The sequence below is a fragment of the Podarcis cretensis genome (genome assembly GCF_951804945.1).
Source record: "Podarcis cretensis genome assembly, chromosome: 16".
Lineage (NCBI taxonomy): Eukaryota > Metazoa > Chordata > Lepidosauria > Squamata > Lacertidae > Podarcis > Podarcis cretensis.
Window position 1 is genome coordinate 4558038 of NC_137186.1, and position 20745 is coordinate 4578782.

The 20745-nt window shown below is 45.9% G+C and overlaps 1 protein-coding gene and 2 long non-coding RNA genes across 4 annotated transcripts in view; 2 read left to right on the forward strand and 1 right to left on the reverse strand.

The window, feature by feature from the left end:
- Positions 1 to 2458, forward strand: part of LOC307205849 — a 37824-nt gene extending 35366 nt beyond the window's left edge. The window contains exon 2 of the long non-coding RNA XR_013834115.1: positions 2274 to 2458. This is a non-coding gene — a long non-coding RNA (uncharacterized lncRNA). The remainder of the gene's footprint in view (positions 1 to 2273) is intronic.
- Positions 1 to 20745, reverse strand: part of LOC307205877 — a 278382-nt gene that overhangs the window by 69084 nt on the left and 188553 nt on the right. The gene's annotated exons all lie outside the window — the stretch shown is intronic.
- On the forward strand, positions 11896 to 15710 carry MLLT11 (MLLT11 transcription factor 7 cofactor). Of its 2 annotated transcripts, none has more exons than XM_079958558.1 (2): positions 11896 to 12147; positions 15268 to 15710. In XM_079958558.1, exon 2 carries the CDS (start codon positions 15274 to 15276, stop codon positions 15556 to 15558), a length of 285 nt encoding a protein of 94 aa, XP_079814684.1. In that variant the 5' UTR covers positions 11896 to 12147; positions 15268 to 15273; the 3' UTR covers positions 15559 to 15710. The 2 variants fall into 2 exon arrangements, with proteins under 2 accessions (XP_079814684.1, XP_079814683.1); XM_079958557.1 differs by lacking the exon at positions 11896 to 12147 and adding an exon at positions 13332 to 13479.

Consider the following 20745-nt stretch of genomic DNA (forward strand, 5'->3'; position numbering starts at 1 on the left):
AAAATGTTTTTGGGATGGTGTGCAGACATTGGTGGTGTGGGTGTAAAGAAGAAAGTCAAAGAATTCGCCCCCCCCCAAAAAAAAAACTCCACACACATTGCATGGGAAGTGAATGTGAAAAGGTTTTGGATGCTACAAAAATGTGCCCGGGACAATGGTTCATTTTCATCTAAAAGATGAAATTGGTAGTGTGCTGTAGTGGTTAGAGTGTCAGGCTAGGACCTGGGAGACAGCAGGGCTCACATCCTCCCCCTTGGCCCCACGGAGATCACTGGGTGTGAAATTGTGGGGGTTAGTTCCTGCCTCCCTCAGACTAACCTACCTCAGAGGGTTGTTGTGGGGTTTAAATGAGAGGGGTGGAACCATGCGTGCCACTTTAAAGATAAAATGTGTTCCGCAAATGCAATAAACAAACATATTTTTTAAAAAGAAATATTGATAGTTGAAGACTTCCACATTGATCCACACTCGGGATGTGAATTTGAAACAATGTGTTGGATGTTTCAAAAAACTGTGTGTGTGTTTCCCTATGGGGGGAAAACATCAATACCCCGTTCCCACAAAGAGTTTCAGAAACAATTATAATCTCACAAGGAGGAGAGCTATAAAATGTGGCCCGACTTCAGAGCTAGGAATCAGAGCTGACAAGCCCTTGTCTTCCTCTCAGACACAGAGGCAACCGCACAAAACAAGCCTGTTTCTTTCTTCTGACTTGAATGAGTCAAATCTAGAGAAAGGAAATGGGGGGGGGGGGGAGAAGAAATGGGTAGAGTGGAGGGAGGGGAATCTTTTCGCACGGTTTTGTAAGAGCCTGTAAGCAGCTTTGTGAAGTGGCTACTGTTTCTTTTAAAAAGTACAAAAAAATAATATTTTTGGCTCCCTTTGTCAGAGAGAGGCCTCGAATCTTGCTAAACTCCCCGGGTTTCAAGAGCGAGCTAAAAATTATGATGTAGAAAGCTGTGGGGAGCAGGGCCTCTCCAAACCCCCATTCCCCAAAAGCTGATGGGGAAAGGGGTGCTGAGGCTGTCTGAGCCCCCCCACAAAGTCCAAAACTGCTTACCGGCAGAGTTGTGGCGCTTTCCCAAAGGCCACATGAAGACCATGGGCCTAACATGAAGTGGGCCAGTTTTGCAGAAATTATGATGTTTCCAGCCCACACTTTGCTGAGCTATGGGGTTTCAACCTTCCCACCCACCTGCCCCACCTGCTCCCCACAATCCAGAGGTGACACAAAACCGCTGTGAGTTGCGGCAACTTTAGGAAAGGGTTTAAGCATTCAAATTTTTGCAGAGGCCTTTGCTTTCTTTAGGAGCATGAATGAGCCTTGGGCTGAGTAATTTTCCCCCTAGGAAAAGGTGTGTGTTTGTGGAAGGAGGTCAAGGATCTAATGTTGCTTTATGGATGAAAAAAATTATTATGACCGGCCAACAAGAGACGGTGGAAAATCCAGAAATATGTTTGAAATAAGGGGCGGGTGAAGAATTAAGAGGCAGACAGAGACTTCTTGGCTTTCCCCTCTTTTTTTCCTTTCTGTTGGTGGTTCAGTTTTTTAAAAAACTTTTTTTCAAAATGTGTCATGGGATTAAAAGAGAGAGAGAGAGAGATGAGAATTTTGCTAAAGGATTTAGCCAACCAGCTTTCAAAAAATAAAAATCCTCTAGGCAAAGGACGCTGAGAGATTTTTAACACCCATTTTTTCCCCCTGAATCAATGGGACTCAGAGTTTCCTTTGGCTAAAAAATAAAAAGAAATCCCAATTTGGGAGAGGCTTGGGAAGGACACGCCATCTCCCAAGGTCTGAAGCGAAAGCGGATTTAAAAGAAAATGGAAAGGTTTATTTCGTAAAACAAACACGGAAGGGCCACACAACGCCGAAGTCTGCCCTACTCAGAGTAGACCCATTGAAACGAACGGCTAGACCCTGGCCCCTCGATTTCACAGTGTCTACTCTCGAGTAGGACCGGGTTGGCTTCCACCGCCCTAAGTTTGCCAGTTTCCCTGCACTTTCCCGAAAAGCTTTCCCCTTACAAAAGGCAAGATTATTTGTGACAAAAGCACGGGTCCCAGTTCCTCCTAGGCTTACTTTTTTTTTCGGGGGGGAGAAAAGAAAATAGGGACAAGAATACACAGAAATATTTGGGAGCCTTTGAAGTAAGAGAGGAGCTCAGAGGCGTTTTACAAAAGAGCAGAACCCGAAGCGCAGTTATCTGTCCCGCTAGTCGCCAGCGCGCACAGAGGATCAGGCGTAAAAACCGAGAAGAAAGTTTCCAAAGGCAAAAGAGGGGATCCAGCCTTACCTGGTCTTCTTGGGGCGCGCGGCTCCTTCTCCTCCGACCCCCTTCCTCTCTCGCCTCCAGCCAGTTCCCTGGCTCAGACTGGCATGGAAACTTTCCTTGGGAAATCCAGCCCCGCGCACGAGGTGTGGCTCTCCACCCCGCTGCGTGTGAGAAGGAGGAAATGCTCGGAAGGACTTTCCACATACAGAGAGAGGCGCGCGCGCGCACACACACACATACACACATCACACCCGGGTGCTTCAGTGCGCCTTGGAGAGGCGATGCAAGAGCGCTGACTTGGGGGCGGCCGGGGCATTGCAGAAAAAAGGGAGCCAGGAAAGGCGGCCTTTGGGGTCCAAAGGTCTCTCCATCACTACTGGCAGACAGTGGCGTAGCGTGGGTTGTCAGCACCCGGGGCAAAGCAAGTAATTTGCGCCCCCTAACCCGTGGATTTGTGCCCCCTAACCCTAACCCCTAGATGTTGCGCCCGGTGTGGCCGACCACCCCCTGCACCCCCCACGCTACGCCACTGCTGGCAGAAGAAGCAGGCTGGCAGTATCACGAAGATGCCAAGACTCTCAGGGTCCCGATAAGTGCCAGATTTATGCAAAAACTAAACAAGCTATTGGGACGCGGGTGGCGCTGTGGGTTAAACCACAGAGGGTAGGACTTGCTGATCAGAAGGTCAGCGGTTCAAATCCCTGTGAAGGGGTGAGCTCCCGTTGCTCGGTCCCTGCCGACCTAGAAGTTCAAAAGCACGTCAAAGTGCAAGTAGATAAATAGGTACTGCTCTGGCGGGAAGGTAAACGGCGTTTCCATGCGCTGCTCTGGTTCGCCAGAAGCGGCTTAGTCATGCTGGCCACATGACCCGGAAGCTGTCTGCGGACAAACGCCGGCTCCCTCGGCCTATAGAGCAAGATGAGCGCTGCAACCCCAGAGTCGGCCACAACTGGACCTATTGGTCAGGAGTCCCTTTACCTTTACCTTTAAACAAGCTATAGCTTAGGGCCTCACTCTCTTGGGGGCCCCCAAAAACATTAAAGGAAAAAAAACCCCTGGGTGCACATTTCCAAAATATAAGATAAAAAACCCCCTACAATTATTATCTCATGTTATAGCAAGTTTGTGAGTCTTTGCAAATTGGGTTTCTAAAGGAACTTTTGTTATTGCCAAATGCCAATGTGTTCGCATGATCAAGTTTGTTATGAATAAAAAATCATTTTACGTTAGAGCTTAATAATTATTTCACTATTAACATAAAAGGTAAAGGTAAAGGGACCCCTGACCATTAGGTCCAGTCCTGACCGACTCTGGGGTTGCGGCGATCATCTCGCTTTATTGGCTGAGGGAGCCGGCGTACAGCTTCCGGGTCATGTGGCCAGCATGACTAAGCCGCTTCTGGAGAACCAGAGCAGCGCACGGAAATGCCGTTTACCTTCCCCGCCGGAGCGGTACCTATTTATCTACTTGCACTTTGACATGCTTTCGAACTGCTAGGTTGGCAGGAGCAGGGACCGCGTAACGGGAGCTCACCCCGTCGCGGGGATTCGAACCACCGACCTTCTGATTGGCAAGTCCTAGGCCCTGTGGTTTAACCCACAGCGCCACCTGCGTCCCTATCATTATTGATATACTTCTTCTTAATTGTATTTCACTATTAATATACTTCTTCTTAATTGTATTTCAGTTCAACAACTACTTTGATAAAATAAATATTTTGTTATGTGCAAATGGCTTGAGATACCTATTGATTATCCACCTGAGAAACAGTTTCTATCCAAATGCCATTTTGGTTTTAAACGCAGTGTAAGGTAGTCTTTATGTGAGTATATTGTATTCAATTATGGGGTATCAGAGTTTTTAGGGGCTAACCAGGCTGGGATAGCTGGGATAGCAGGCTTATGGGTTTTTGAATTTCTGATGTAGATTTTTTTCAATTTCGTTGTTCTGTATGGGACAATGGCAATAAAGATTATCGTATCGTAGGTCCATAAATTACCATATAGCATATATTCAACAGAAAAAACAGTGACAATTTGTTGTTGACAAAGGACAGCTGGACATAGAAAGGGCCCTGTTACCTTCTGTAGCTTAGGGCCTCATCAAACCTGAATCCGGCCCTGGGCCTGATCCTTTTCTCCCTTGATGATTCTGACGCCCTGCCCCAGCGGTTGGGCATCTGTTCTGTGTGCTGAAGAGCCTCCATGTTTAGAGGCAGTCTCCCCACCAGACAGGCGGGACGCGGGTGGCTCTGTGGGTTAAACCACAGAGCCTAGGACTTGCCGATCAGAAGGTCGGCGGTTCGAATCCCTGCGACGGGGTGAGCTCCCGTTGCTCGGTCCCTGCTCCTGCCAACCTAGCAGTTATAAAGCATGTCAAAGTGCAAGTAGATAAATAGGTACCGCTCTGGCGGGAAGGTAAACGGCGTTTCCGTGCGCTGCTCTGGTTCGCCAGAAGCGGCTTAGTCATGCTGGCCACATGACCCGGAAGCTGTACGCCGGCTCCCTCGGTCAGTAAAGCGAGATGAGCGCCGCAACCCCAGAGTCGGCCACGACTGGACCTAATGGTCAGGGGTCCCTTTACCTTTTTACCAGCAGAGGGTAGCAGCTGGTAGCATGGGGCGGGGGGAGAACACCCACCTGTCACTATCCTCTGCCTGGCTCTGTCTAGCAGAAATGTCTCAACAACAGCTGTTCTATATTACTTTCTTTTGACCCCAAGCACTCAGAAGAAACCTGTGCAAATCTTTCTACAATTTCTACTTTCAGTATTTATATTTATTTACTTGATTTGGGGGGGGGGGTAGCCCCTGAGTATGCCCATGGCTGGTAGACTGCCACTAAACTTGGAGGCTCTTCTGCTTCGCTGTTTAGGGACAAATCCAGGCTGCCGGTTTTCTCAGTGGCTTTTGGGGGTTTTGGGCGACAGGCGTTCCTAGCCCTTCTTGGATTCGCCAGAGTTGGAACCCGGGACTTTTGGTACACCAAATAAAGTTCTCTGCTGCTGAGGTGCGCGGCCCTGCTCTTAAACAGAACAATAAGATTCCAGTCCTCATTGTTGCGAAGGAAAGGGCTGGTTTAAACAGAAGCTGCCCAACATATAATTTAGTTTTGCTTGGTAAGTAAAACGTAAAATTGCATAGAAATCATTAAAATTAATGCCATTTATATTCTAATTTTAGTAGTAGAAGTATTTAGCATTAGCTGACATTTTCAGAAAGTAAAATTAAAATTATTTGGTTTTCCAAAAGCAGTTGATGTGCTGCTTCGATGAATGTAGACTTACCAAACTAAATGTAGGATATTCGCTAGACTTTAAAAGGCCTCTCTTATCTGAATTTTCATTTTTCACTCAGCTCACTAAATTTCTTAAATGCCTGCTTGCAATAATAATAATATTGTTATAATTAAGCCGATTACCAAAATCAGCCTAACCCTTTCCATGTTGTTTTCTTGAGTAGGCCCACTGAAATTAACCAGGTCTATGAAGTTCAATGGTCCTACTCTGAATAGGGCTTAAATTGGCTGCAACTCTTGTAAGATATATATGCATGTGGGATGTTTTGTAAATATTCATCAACAGGATAGAAGGTTGCTTACATAATATTTTTTTTAAAGACCTTGAGTGGAATGCCTCTGAGCGCGTCCAGAGTGCTTCTCCCCCTAAAACACAGGAAGAAGCAATCTGAAGGCAAATATTGAAAGCATACGGAACAGGCTTCTCTTTTTGTTTTTGAAGGGATGAGATCCCCTCCCAGGGCGTCAAACAACATGGACAGGAAGCCGTTGATAAAAATAACACCTGATAAAAAAATAACATCGAATAAAAAGCAACAGAAGTTTGTACAATTACTTATATTTAGACTCACAACCACTATGCATTACAAATCTTCAAGGCCATTTTCTAAAAAGAGATTACTCTTCCTAAAAGGAGGCTACAAGCGACGAGATTACGTCAGCATGAGGTCATGACAAGATGGGCAATGGATCTGGGATATAATATAGAGTATGATAAGTGGCTGAATTTATGGATTAGCGGAATGAAGTTTACGGCATGTGTAACACTGAGGGAAAATTTAGAAAAGATGATGTACAGGTGGTACATTACCCCAGCAAAGCTAGGGAAAATGTACAAGACAGGGAATAAGTTTTGCTGGAAGTGTAAAACTAAAGAAGGTAATTTTTTCCACATGTGGTGGACATGCGACGAAATGAAGAAATACTGGGAATATATTTACAATGAGTTAAAAAAAATATTTAAATATACATTTCCCAAAAGACCAGAGGCTTTTCTTCTGGGAATAATTGGGGACGAAATTAAAAAAGAAGATAAGACATTATTCCAGTATGCTACAGCTGCCGCTAGATTATTAATTGCCCAAAATTGGAAAAGCCAAAGTATCCCACCAATTAGTGATTGGCAAACAAAGTTATTTGAATTTGTAGAACTTGCAAAAATGACACAAAAAATTAGAAACCAAAAGAATACAAAGTTTATTAATGACTGGAATAAATTTATGATTTATATTGAAGGGAATTACAAGAACCTAAAAACTATAGCAGGACTGATATAGATCTTACGATGTGCAAATTATTGTAACTATCAACTGCAGGAGAAACAAACTATTTATACTAAGAAGCCTGAAACCGGGAGGGATGGAAGTCAATAGGTGTGTAGAATAATTAAAATACTTAAAGATATAAAGAGATAAATGAGAAGACAAAGAAGCGTAATGGAAATCGACATTGTTTATACGTTATGTATTGATACTTATTTAGTTTTCTTTCTTGTGTGTGTTGGGGTTTTTTACAACTGTTGTAACCGTTGATTTGTTTTTCTTTTTGGTGATCTAATGTGAAAATTAATAAAAAGAATTAAAAAAAAAAAAAGAGATTACGTCAGCATGAAACACGACAGCTCCCATAATTTACCTCTTCGCGAGTGCTCAAAAAGCATCCGCTCCTGAAAGATTCATGAAATTGAAGACAAGCTGCGAGGTTGTTCCGAGACCTGCTGAGCAATGTCTCCCAGGAGTTTTAAAAGAACACGTCGTATCCATTGCTGGCAATGCTGCAGGCTCATTCAGAAGAGGTTATTAAAGCATTTCCCTGTGACGGGGAGTTCCACAGGCTCCCTGAAAATGCCGGCAAGGAGTAAGGATGGGGAAATGAGTAAATTTCAGGTTCTGTTTTTCTTTGTTTCCAGTCTTCAGTCCCCCATATTTCTACATTGGTTTGGGTTTAGAAAAGGGAGGGTCATGTACACATTTTATTTCTCCCGGTCTAGCCTACCTCACAGGGTTGTTCTGCGGCTACGATGGAGGAGGAGAGCATGCAGATCATAATCTGAACTCCCTGAAGGCTGGTTGGTGCGGACTGGCTGTCCACAGTCTTCCCCAGCCCTACCTGGAGATGGAGTGGACCTGGGACCTTCTGCATGCAGGGCAGGTGTCCTACTACTGAGCTAAGACCCTTAAGTATAATATCAAGTTTCTAGTCCTCATAGTTCCGAAGAAAGTGCGGACGTGGGTAGGGACATAGGAAGCTGACTTACACTGAGTCAAGCAATTGGTTCATCTTGTTTTTCCTCTATACGTTGCTATGCGCAAGGACTGAGCTAAAACCTCCCTGTGACTTTCTCCCCAAATCATAGGCTGTTTTTGTTCAGTTTGCTCAGTAAAGTTCATCTTTCACTCCAGACTGTGTTATTTAAGTTACTTTTCTAACTCAGGAATCCTTTTATTTTTAAATGGTGCAGGGTTCCCTGGGAAGAAGCGTTGATTGTTAAACAGCTCTGGGAATTGTAGTTCTGGGAGAGGGGATAGAGAGAGGGGTCTCTCAACAACTCTCAGCTCTCTTAGTGAACTATAGTTCCCAGGATTCTTTGGGGGAAGCCAAAGTCTGTTAAAGTGCTATAAGAGTGCTTTAAATTTATGGTGCAGACATAACCAGGCTCCTTGCCTGAAGCGTTGGAGAGCTGTTGCCTATCAGTGTGGACAATATTGATCTAGATGTGTAGCCTTATTAGACTTTACCAATTGGGTCTGCGTTGCTCCCGGGAGGAAGGGAGGAAGTCAAATGACACCGAGGTTGATTCAGAGAAAGAGTTTATTCTGCTCTCCGGATAGCAGAAGGCACTTGTGTGGTCAGTCCACAGCAAGTCCAAAGAAATGAGAGATACATGCAGTATATATATATCCTCCAGGCACCCTCTCCCCCGTTCCCCAGGAATCCAGCCACGTCAGCTTATACACGCAGGTTGACATCACAGATGTTCCTGCTCTGGTACTCTTGACCATATAAGGTTGTTCCTCTTCCTGTATTCCTTTTTTTAAAAAAATAATATTTATTGCTTTTTGAAAAGGAAAAAGAAAGAGAAAAGCAAAAAAAACAAAAAAAGAAAGAAAAAAGAAAAAAGAACAAGAACAAGAAAAAGTAAAACAATACAATACAATATACAAAACACAACCTCAACACCTCACCCAACATAATAAACAAAACAAAACAAAACAAAAATAATTTAAGAACATACATCATTCCTTCTCCATATTCTAACTTTCATTCCCTTATATCATCGACCTCCTCTCACCTCCCTCTTTGTATTCCACTTCCATTAATTGTTTTAGCAATTCCTTTCCATCTTTCTCCATTTTCTATCACATAAATATCTTAACATATTTTTAATCTTATTTCCATTAAAATTAGTATACTTATTTAAACTTAACTCCTTATAGCATTTCTACTAAGGCCATAAAAATTCATTCCAACAATTTCCTGTCACTCATTAATTTTACAATATTTCTATATATAGACTTTAAATCTTCCAATCTTCTTCCACCATCGCCTCTCCCCGGTCTCGGGCTCTGACAGACACTTCCGTCCACTCCATACAGTCCATCAACCTGGAGATCTTATGTCCGAGGCTCTTAACTCTTTTCCACATCCCTTCTGCAGTTCTTCTTGATATTCTTTGATGCTAAAGAGCAGATCTCGAGGAAACTCCAATCCAACGACACCTGTTCCTGTATTCCTTATCTTGGGGTAAGAAGGTCTCCAACTCTAAGAGCACTCCTGGTGCCGTTCCCGGACTAGGTCTGTGCGTCAGAGTGTGGTCAGGATGTAAGATAAGACCCAGACATGCCATCCCCGCTCCACTTTGGAATGGACAAGGCCATTCATTAGGCGTCAAGGACTGATAAAGGAGAGAGCTTTGAGCACTTGTTTATACAGCTGGGTTTTGGCTCAAGAGCTCAAGTTAAAGCATTTTAGAAATGCTCCCTTGGAGAAGGAAAAATGCGGATTTTGGGGCCCGTTTTAGATTGACTGCCCAGTCAGGTTTTGGGGTTTGGGAAACCCATTCCTTCAGATGGACTGATGATCTCAGTTAAAGGCAGCTTCCTAGAGCGTCACTACAGCTACTGTATACCCCTGAGAATATTTAGAGATATACACTGCCTTTGAACATGGAGGTTCTCTCATGATCAAGAACGTGGCTTTATAGCAAGTAAAACCTTTGATCCACATAACTCAGTACTGGCAGCATCTCTCCAGAATCTCGGGCAGGAAGTTGCTCTCAGCCCTACCTTGGGACTGAACCAAAGAACTTATGCACAAAAAGCAGATTTTTCAGCGCTCAGCTACTGCCATTTCTCCTCCTCTTCCTCCAATCTGCCTGACCCGCCCCTTCAAAACACCTAAGGCAGCGTTCATCATCAAATCCTGCAGCGGGGAGTTCCGCAAGTGAAATCTTGCCTTGTGTGGGGAAATGCTTCAACCTACTTCCCATCATGGCCACTGGGCCCATCACCTCCTGGCAAATAGAAGGGGAAGAAATGGAGGCAGTGAGAGATCTTACTTTCTTGGGCTCCATGATCACTGCAGATGGTGACAGCAGCCACCAAATTTAAAGATGCCTGCTCCTTGGGAGAAAAGCAATGACAAACCTAGACAGCATCTTAAAAAGCAGAGATATCACCTTGCCAACATAGGTCCGTATAGTTAAAGCTCTGGTTTTCCCAGTAGTGATGTATGGAAGTGAGAGCTGGAACATAAAGAAGGCTGATCGCTGAAGAACTGATGCTTTTGAATTCTGGTGCTGGAGGAGACTCTTGAGAGTCCCATGGACTGCAAGAAGATCAAACCGATCCATTCTGAAGGAAATCAGCCCTGAGTGCTCACTGGAAGGAAAGATCGTGAAGTTGAGGCTCCAAGACTTTGGCCGCCTCATGAGAAGAGAAGATTCCCTGGAAAAGACCCTGATGTTGGGAAAGATGGAGGGCACAAGGAGAAGGGGACGGCAGAGGACGAGATGGTGGGACAGTGTTCTCAAAGCTACCAGCATGAGTTTGACCAAACTGCGGGAGGCAGTGGAAGACAGGAGGGCCTGGCGTGGTCACGAAGAGGCGGACACGACGAAACAACTAAACGACAACACTTCCCATCAATTTCGCCAGGTGACCCCAAGTTCTACTATAACAGAAAAGTACGATTATTATTATTTTTATCATCTATTAGATTTCTTAGCCTCAACCTTCCCCATAAGGTCGCAAAGCAGATCATAACCACGTAAAAACTTAGCGTGAAAACCGGTTCAGACAATTTGCCACTTGGGGCTTGTTGATCTGTGAGACTGCCTTGCTCCATATAGGTCCGCTTTACCTGTTTGATGGACAGAACCAGCCCTGCTGTGGGTGCCACATTTGTAAGAACTTGATTTTTTGGTGTGGCAGCACCTGTGGAACTCCCTGCCTATTGACAGCAGGCAGGCGCCTTCGCTGTGCTCTTTTTGGCACCTGCTAAAAACAAACCTACCGAGATATTTAGAATCTTAATATGTTTTTAGTCTATTTAACTTTCCAAAAGCCTTATCAATTGCTGCTGTCAATTTTTCTTATTGGTAACTTTATCGTTTCATCTTTCTTTAAAAACTGCTTTGAGGTTGTGTTTGTCTTTTTAATGATCAAGCAGTATGTAATTTTTATTCAATAATTTGCAATCAGAAGAATAGGATGGATATATGTATGTGTGTGTACGTGTGTGTGTGTATACATAGTTAGCCTTGGTGAAGACTTGACATTTTTATCCCCAAAAAAGCTTTTGATTGCGTTTCTGCTGAAATGCGGCTGCATTTTAATGTTTTAATGTTGTATTTTAATCTTGTTTTTTAAGCTGTATTTCAATCAACTGTTTTTATATTTGGTGTTAGCCGCCCTGAGCCTGGTCTTGGCTGAGGTGGGCAGGGTATAAATAAAATCATCATCATCATCAGTATTATTATTCATGTGTGTGTATATATTCTGGCCTTTGATACTATAGATAGATAGATGATAGATAGATAGATAGATAGATAGATAGTATCAAAGGCCAGAATAAAGACGTGTGTCACCAGCGTTCATCTTTCTCTGTTCCTCCACAACGTGCATCGTAATTGCTAATAATGCAGCAATTATCTAATCGTTGCCGTTTTAAAAACACACACACCCCGCTCCTGGCAAGCTCACAGAGATTGCATCCGCCATGCATATATATGGAAGGAAAATCTCCATGGCTTCAGCCTCCTTCCCCGACTGAAAATAGAAAATTCTTCTTAGAGCTGATTCACTGGGGCCGCTGCAGTCCCTGCGATGAAGGCTTAGGAGGGGCTGCATTGCAGCAAAAAAGAGAGGAGAGGCTTGTGCGCAACAGAGACAGATCCACACAGAGACACACACACACCCAGCCAGCCAGACAAAAGCAGGAGGGGAGACGGATCACACCATCTGCCCATCTCTCTGGACCACTAGAGATCTCTCTCTCTCTCTCCTCCGGAGGCACAAAAGGCATCTCCTGTTTCTGTTGCATTCCGAGCCCCTTTTGGTCCTACTCTGAGGAAGGTAAGGAAGAGTTGGAAAAGAAAGAGGGTATTTGAAATATATATTATTTGGAGGGAAATGGGGGGGGGGGAATGTATTTTAATTCTGGTCAGATTCTTCCATCTTCCACTTGTCCTTTAAAATAAACAAATAAATCTCACATTGTTGTTAATCTGTTCAGAGTTAGCATCTTCCTGCATACAATACATTTTGTCTTCTTTTTTTTAAAAAAAGGCTCATTCAGACCTGTTAAGCCTGTCTGGAGGGGTACGTTGGGATTGGAAGGGATAAATGTCATAATAATAATAATAATAATAATAATAATAATAATAATAATTTTTTATACCCCACCCTCCCCAGCCAAGACCGGGCTCAGGGCGGCTAACAACCAATAATAAAAACAAGTTGATTGAAATACAACTTAAAAAACAAGATGAAAATACAACATTAAAACATTAAAATGCAGCCTCATCACAGGGGGAGAAAGGAAAAAAGAAAGAAAGAGGGGGAGATATAGATATATAGATATAGATAGGTGTTTAGATTAGATTGATTGAAATAAATGGGCCTAAGAACGCCACCCTGATTAATTTCCATGGGTCTCCTCAGAGTAGGGCTAACATCGACTTCTTCTACCCATGTCATCGCCAGCCACCTGTTCAGTGTTAAAAACGTTTTAAAATGCTAATTTGGTCCTCTTTATGGAAACGCAACCGTTCTCTGACCACTCCCTTGTAGTATGGAGAGATACAGATATTTTTAGAAACCCGAAGAGGCGACGGTGTTCCACGAATGAAATGGTCTTTGAAAATGAAAATTTTAAAAATCAGGTTTTTCTAAAACAAGAAGGCTGCAATCCTAACCAGGTCTACTCAGAAGGAAGTCCCATTTGACGCAAGGGGGGCTTACCCCCAGGTAAGTAGGGTTAGGATCTCAGCCCATTTGATGGCTCTCTCTTTCTCCACCTCCTTTCCACTTATTAAATTAAGCAGGTGGTGATTTGGGGCACGCAGAGCCCCTTCGGTTTTGATTCCGCCAGTCATTTGGTTCCTTTCAATAAAACGATTATCCGGAAATAATGTTAGAAGGATGTGTCTGCGTACATAAAAATATCCACGCACCCACCCCCATCTTGAAGAGGGGGCTATTTTCAAAACGCAGATGTCTGCCACATGCCTGGGATGCCACACAAAGGTCTTTCAGAGGAGCCTGCACACTCACACAAATCCCCACCCCGCTTTTAAAATTAAAAGTGATGTAATTTTTCTTGGGAGCCCAGAAAGGCATTGAAGGCAGAGATAGATATAGCACAGCAGGAACCAGGAGATGGCTCCCTTGAAGGAAAACACGGAGGTGTGTTGCATGCGTACAATTATATTTTTAAAAAATGCACACTGAGGTGAAGCGTAACCTCCAGATTTCAATTCCTCTCTCTCTCTTTCTTTCTTTCTTTCTTTCTTTCAAAAGTGTAAGTTTCTAGAAGCTGAGATATGAGGCAAAATGGACAGGCGCTGCTCTTATTTTTGTGGGGAGGCGAGGCGAGAAACTAGCCTGCTCTCCCCCCTTTCGGAGTTTTATTTTTGAACCCCCGTAAAAGATCTTTCGCTGCCCCATGGGAGTGCAGTCTTGCTAGCCAAGGGCAGCATGTCTGAGAAAAGGGAGCAGAGAAAATTGGCAGAGAAGGCGCAAAGAGGGGCAGGTTGGGGGGCAGCCCCTCCTTGGATGACGGATGGATGGATGGATGGGGAGGTGTGCTATGTGCCTGAAGAAAGGAAATCTCCAGACTGAGAGGTGGGGCAGTGAGGAGGGAGGGGGCAAAGGAGATGTGTGGTTGGGGGTGGGAGAGAGGGAAGGTACCGCAGTTAAGACCCACCCAGGAGTGTTGATGTTGGGTGTGGGAGGGATGGGCCCGGACCTCAGGGTTCTGTCCTCTCCCCCATGCTTTTCAACCTCTATATGCAGCCGCTGGGAGAGATCATCAGGGGGTTTGGGCTGGGTGTCCATCAATATGCAGATGATACCCAGCTCTGCCTCTCTTTTAAATCAGAACCAGTGAAGGCGGTGAAGGTCCTGTGTGAGTGTCTGGAGGCGGTTGGAGGATGGATGGTAGCTAACAGGTTGAATCCTGACAAGTACTGTTCTTGGGGGGACAGGAGGTGGGCAGGTGTGGAGGATTCCCTGGTCCTGAATGGGGTAACTGGGCCCCTGAAGGACCAGGTGCGCAGCCTGGGAGTCATTTTGGACTCACAGCTGTCCATGGAGGCGAAGGTCAAATCTGTGTCCAGGGCAGCTGTCTACTAGCTCCATCTGGTACACAGGATGAGACCCTACCTGCCCACGGACTGTCTCGCCAGAGTGACACATGCTCTGGTTATCTCCCGCTTGGACTACCAAAATGCACTCTACGTGGGGCTACCTTTGAAGGTGACCTGGAAACTACAACTGATCCAGAATGCGGCAGCTAGACTGGTGACTGGGAGCGGCTGCCGAGACCACATAACACCGAACTTGAAAGACCTACATCCCAGTACGTTTCCAAGCACAATTCAAAGTGTTGGTGCTGACCTTGAAAGCCCTAAACCAGACATAGGCAAACTCAGCCCTCCAGCAGTTTTGGGACTACAACTCCCATCATCCCTGACCACTGGTCCTGTTAGCTAGGGATGATGGGAGTTGTAGTCCCAAAACAGCTGGAAGGCCAAGTTTGCCTATGCTTGCCCTAAATGGCCTCAGCCCACTATACCTGGTGTCCACCCCCATCATCCAGCCCGGACACTGAGGTCCAGCGCCGAGGGCCTTCTGGCGGTTCCCTCCCTGCGAGGTTATAGGGAACCAGGCAGAGGGCCTTCTCGGTGGTGGCGCCCGCCCTGTGGAACGCCCTCCCATCAGATGTCAAGGAAATAAACAACTATCTGACTTTTAGAAGACATCTGAAGGCAGCCCTGTTTAGGGAAGTTTTTAATGTTTGATGTTTTATTATGGGTTTATATGAGTTGGAAGCTGCCCAGAGTGTCTGGGGCAAACTAGTCAGATGGGCGCCATATAAATAAATTATTATTATTATTATTAGCGACATGCCTAGCGCTCAGCCCTCCGAGCGTTCCCCTAACAGAATATCCCTCCTTCCTCCTTTCTTCTCAGCAAGAAATGAGGGACACAGTCAACTCCCAGTATGACTCCTTCCTGTACTGGAAGATGCCCATCCCAGAACTGGACCTGAGCGAGCTGGAACACCTGGGCTTAGCTGAGCTGGTCGCCTACAAGCCCAAGGGAGGCTATGGCAGCTTCGCGGCAGAGCGGAAGAAACAGAAGCTCAGCATCTCTGACGGGGAAGACGACGGCGAAGACACCAGCCTCCTCCAGTTCAACAGTTTCAATTTCTGGAGGGCTCCTATACCCTGTGTCGGCCCTTTAGATTTTGACCTGATCTGAGGCCTGTGCAGCTGGGCTCCTGTCCTTTAGTGTGACGAGTGAGGCGGCTAAACCTTTTGTCTACACTCTTCCCCTTCTGACCAATTCCCCGTAGTGTTTTCCTTTTCAAATTGTACGGCGAGGCTGAATTGCAAAATTGCTTCTGTCGGTGTCGTCTGCCTGTGTCTCTCTCCTTCTCATGTTCTGTCTCTTATGTCTTTTCACGGGCAGGGAAGGGGACTGTGGTTTGCAAAACTGGGACTGAATGTATTTATTGGCTAGAGGGTGAACGACATTGAGATGGCCTAAAGTGCGCCCACGTTCCTGTTTGTGGCGATGGCAGCCGGAAGCGTGCGGGGAAGTAAGCGAGGCATTTCCACACCCCCTTGATCATAAAAACGACTCCGTACAGCTGGGTGGCTTTTGAGGGGATCGCAGCTAGGATCTGGAGCAGGAGTCGGCAACTAAGCAGCCTGTGAGCAAATTCCGGCCCACGAGTCTTTGGCCCGTTTCCTTCTTCCTTTTGCCAGCAGCCACTTCCAGAAAGCGTGAAATTACACATCTTGCTTCTGAATAACTCGAGAGGGATAATTTGTGTGTGTGGGGAGGGGGTTGGGGGGTCTGCGCTGCCACTTCCGGGTTCAGTTGAGGGGGTGGGGTGGGGGCGCCAAAGAAGCGCCATTTCTTGGGGGAGGGAGGGAGATGTGTAGGCCAAGATGAAAGCTCAGCTCCTGGACGTGTTTGAGATTAAACTGCAAAAGAAAAGAGGTGTCTTTAAGAGCGTTTGTGGTGGTGATTTCATAATAACCACAAGAGATTTGCGCACCTGGAGATTTATCGTGCACCGAGTGGAGGAGGTCGGCTGCCCCCCGCCTTGCCGCCCCCACAAGTACACTATCAAATTGCAGCTTTGTCTTTTAAGCAGCTGCTGGGAAAACAGGGTTGCGGTTCAAAGTCAGGAATCAGGACGAATCTTATTTTATCAGCTGGAATGTGGGATAAGATGAGAACTGGGTAGGCTTATCGCCAGTGGCCCTTGGAGCGGGAATGCCTCTCCTCTCCAACCGTAAAACAAAAACAATCCACAGCAGGAGTTAGCAACTAGCGGCCCGCAAGGGAAATCCGGCCCAGGGGCCAATGTGGTGCCAGGGCAAGAGGGAGTGAATTGGGTAAAGGCTGGCATAGCCTGAAAGTTAACAGACAGCAGCCAATATTATAAACACTGTTGCACCAGCCACCTCTCCACTTATCCACAGACCAGAACAAAGATCCAGGTTTTTCAATAACATCATGTGTGGAGACTCAGGCCTTATCATGTGACCTGCAGTGGCCCATTGGCCTCAGGCGGCACATCACTGGGAGCGGTGCCAGTCCCTGCCGCTCTCGTTCCCTGAGCCGGAAGCCTTAAGAGAGCCAGCGGCAAACTTCTAAAGTTACAGATAGATAGATAATTTATTACGGTCGGAGACCAGCTTATAAAACACACTTGGGGGTACAATCCCAGAAGGAAAACAAACATTTAAAACAATGTACAACAATAAATTTATAAATGCGATAAGCATATAGACACATAAAACTTTAAGATAAGCTACCGCAGAGAGATGACCCAGAGTCACCTATGGAATCGAGTTTGGGGATTTTCTTAAGGAACTAGTTTCGGTTAGGGGATGGTCTGCGCCTACAGATCTGTACACAGAATCCGGCGACCATCTGGGTCGTCTTATGATCTTTGCCTAACAGGAAAAGGTCAGATTTTTGCTTTTCCGGGAGGTCAGCGAGCCTCACCAGCAGGGGATCAATGTAAAGTTACAGTATTCTGCTTCTGTTCTGGCACGGCAGAAACAGTGGCATCAGGTTCCCGTTGGGTCTGGTAGGGTGGGAGGCCGGGAGGCCAGCAGTAGGGGGCGCCAGAGCAAATGGCAGGAATAGCCAACTCATTCCAGTTTTGTCCCCATCCTGCTCCTCCGCCCTGCTGAGTTCTCCAAGCAGCAACGCTGAGACTATGGAGGAGGAGGGTTATGCGCCAGGGCAAACCCCTGAATTGGTTGTAAGTTAAGTGTGGAGGGTGGTTGAGAGGCTGGCTGAAGGTAAAGACTGAGGGTGGATGTACACACAGGAAAAAAATTCTATAGATATGCCGTGCGTCTTTTCTGGAGGTACGCAGGGGTACGCATCCCTCTAAACATTTTGTGAATCTTTGTACTTTTGTCCATTTCCTGTATTTATTTCCCCCGATTTGAACTATAAAATGGTGGTTTTCTTGAGTCAAAACGAGAGTACCCCTAAACACTTTTTTAAGCACTGTAGATATGTCAGAAATTATAACAAAGGGAAAAAAACCTCTTTGTAAAATCGCGTAGAAAGGTTTTCTGCTCTACAGCGCCATCTGGTGTCACAGTGTTATAACCCATAAAAATGCTTTTTCTTTACTAACGTAGCTGAGTTGGGTGCTAGAGAAAGTTTTAAGGCACCATGACTGATGTGGCTGCACTGGACGCCGTTCTGCAGGGGGCGCCGCAAAAATGTTGTGGAACGGTGGTGGGCACTGAATTTTAGCATTGCATGGGCTGCTGCTGAAATGTGAGAGCCCAACTTCTGCCGCTATTGGTCAGTGTCCCCTTTGCCCAAATGCACAAGTGAAGCACAATGCAAAACCTTGCATGTCCACATCCCTGATCAGCGTCCGTCCAGCCTCTGTGTAAACACCTTTGGTGGAGGGCAGCCGGCCACCTCCCATTTGCCCTATCGAACCAGACTCCATTACGTGGTGAAGGATATTATCCCATGGGCAGAGTTGGGATAATTCACTGCCAGTCTGGTCGGCTTCTGCAGAATGACTTGGGCCAGCCTTGTCGTGACAATCAGAGGACCAGACAGCGATGGATGGGAGGAGATCCCACCTGAAGGCACCGGGTTTGGGAAGTCGACTCTGGAGCATGCGAGAAAGAGGAAAGGAGGGATTCAGAGAAAAGGAGGTGTTAGAAAATGATTGAAAGGGTGTGTGGGTGTGTAAAAAGAGAGAGGGGAGTGTGGCAGAAAGGGAAAGAGAGAAAAGATAAACAGAGAAAGGAAAAGAAGGAAAAGGGAGTGGCACAGAGATGATGATGATGATTGATGATGATAAGGAAATCAGCCCTGAGAGCTCACTGGAAGGACAGATCGTGAAGCTGAGGCTCCAATACTTTGGCCACCTCAGGAGAAGAGAAGACTCCCTGGAAAAGACCCTGATGTTGGGAAAGATGAAGGGCACCAGGAGAAGGGGATGACAGAGGACGAGATGGTGGGACAGTGTTCTTGAAGCTACCAGCATGAGGGAGCCAGTGGAAGACAGGAGGGCCTGGCGTGGTCTGGTCTAGGGGGTCACGAAGAGTCGGACACGACTAAACGACTAAACGACAGCACAACAACAACAACAACAACAACAACTTTTATTTATACCCTGCCCTCCCCAGCGGGAAGGTAAACAGCGTTTCCGTGTGCAGCTCTGGCTCGCCAGATGCAGCTTTGTCACGCTGGCCACGTGACCCGGAAGTGTCTCCGGACAGCGCTGGCCCCTGGCCTCTTAAGTGAGATGGGCGCACAACCCCAGAGTCTGTCAAGACTGGCCCGTACGGGCAGGGGTACCTTTACCTTTACCTTTACCCCAGCCAGAGCCAGGCTCAGGGTGGCTAACACCAATAAAATTACAGTAAAAACATAATAGGAAAAAAAACCCCAATTTAAAATACAGGTTAAAATGCAATTTAAAATGCGGCCTCATTTTAAAAGTAGCCCATAGATCCAAACCGTAAGGGGAGGGAAACATAAGGGTCAGACTGAGTCCAAACCAAAGGCCAGGCGGAACAGTTCTGTCTTGCAGGCCCTGCGGAAAGATATCAAGTCCCGCAGGGCCCTAGTCTCTAGTGACAGAGTGTTCCACCAAGTCGGGGCCAGTACTGAAAAGGCCCTGGCCCTAGTTGAAACCAATCTAACTACCTGCGACTTGGGTCCTCCAAGGTGTTGTCATTTGTGGACCTTCAGGTCCTCCGCGGGGCATACCAGGAGAGGCAGTCCCGTAGGTACGTGGGTCCTCGGGCTTTAAAGGTTGTTCTTGGCTCTTCTTTTGCTCGCAGCCAACATGCAGCCCCACACGGATTTTTCTCCCCAAGGGAGAGTTGTCTTTGACATAGGGGGCTCCTGGCCTACACAAATCCTTTGACCACATCCCAGACTAAAAAAAACCCAGCTTCTGTTAACCCAGCCTGTGCCAATCCAAACAAAAAGGCGGTCTGCCCGTATGTCTCACAGAGATCCGAGAGAAGAATGGGACTTTGAGTAGCCAAACAGTGCACTGGGGCCCAATGCATCGTGGCCTCCCAGCGCCGGACAAAAGCCTCATTCAAAAGACCGCAAGATGCCTGTTCACACCATGCAGACTTTGCTCAAAGCCAGGCTGAAGGTCTCATCGATGGTGGTGGCTGCTGGCGATGAAAACACATGACCTAAGGCCTCAAACGTAATAAATTGTGGGGTGTGGAGGCAGGAGAGAAGGGGAGGCTCTGTTTCCTTAGAAAGCGAAGCCTTTCTCCCCCCCCCCCCCAATTTTTTAAATTGATTTTCCAAAATTTTGAAACAAACAAACAAACATATATCTTAGTTATACTTAATCCAAACTTGTTACTTGACTTCCTCAAATCCCCCCTAGCTGAATTTCAGTGTATATCATTGCAACAGTTTTTCAAAACCAATTTTCTCATGAAATTAACTTAATCACTTAACATCTTTCTTTCTTTTCATTTTAACTTTAAACCTGTTATTCTCTAACATTGCATATTTGAATCCTAAGCCTATCTGATATTTGCAAGTTTTTCCAATTAAGTTACCTTAACATATTTAACTAAATAGTCTTTAAATTTCCTCCATTCTTCCTGATACTCCTCCTCCTTCTGGTCGCGGACTCTTCCAGTCAGGTCGGCTAGCTCCGAAAAATCCATCATCTTCATCTGCCATTCCTCCACTGTTGGGACTTGTGTTTTCCAGTTCTTAGCTAACAAAATTCTAGCCGCAGTTGTGGCATACAAAAACATCTTTCTTGGGCAATTCCAAACCTGTTATTCCAAGAAGAAAGGCCTCTGGTTTCTTAATAAATGTATATTTCAACATTTTTCCCCCCAGTTCATTATAAATCTTCTCCCAGAAGTCTTTCACCTTGGGGCAGGTCCACCACAT

What these genes read in the sequence shown, in the direction of transcription:
- MLLT11 (XM_079958557.1), top strand. Translation starts at nt 13,453, where the DNA reads ATGGCTCCCTTGAAGGAAAACACGGAG. An exon ending in CCTTGAAGGAAAACACGGAG is followed by an intron (nt 13,480 to 15,267) that starts GTGTGTTGCATG and finishes CTTTCTTCTCAG; the next exon opens with CAAGAAATGAGGGACACAGT.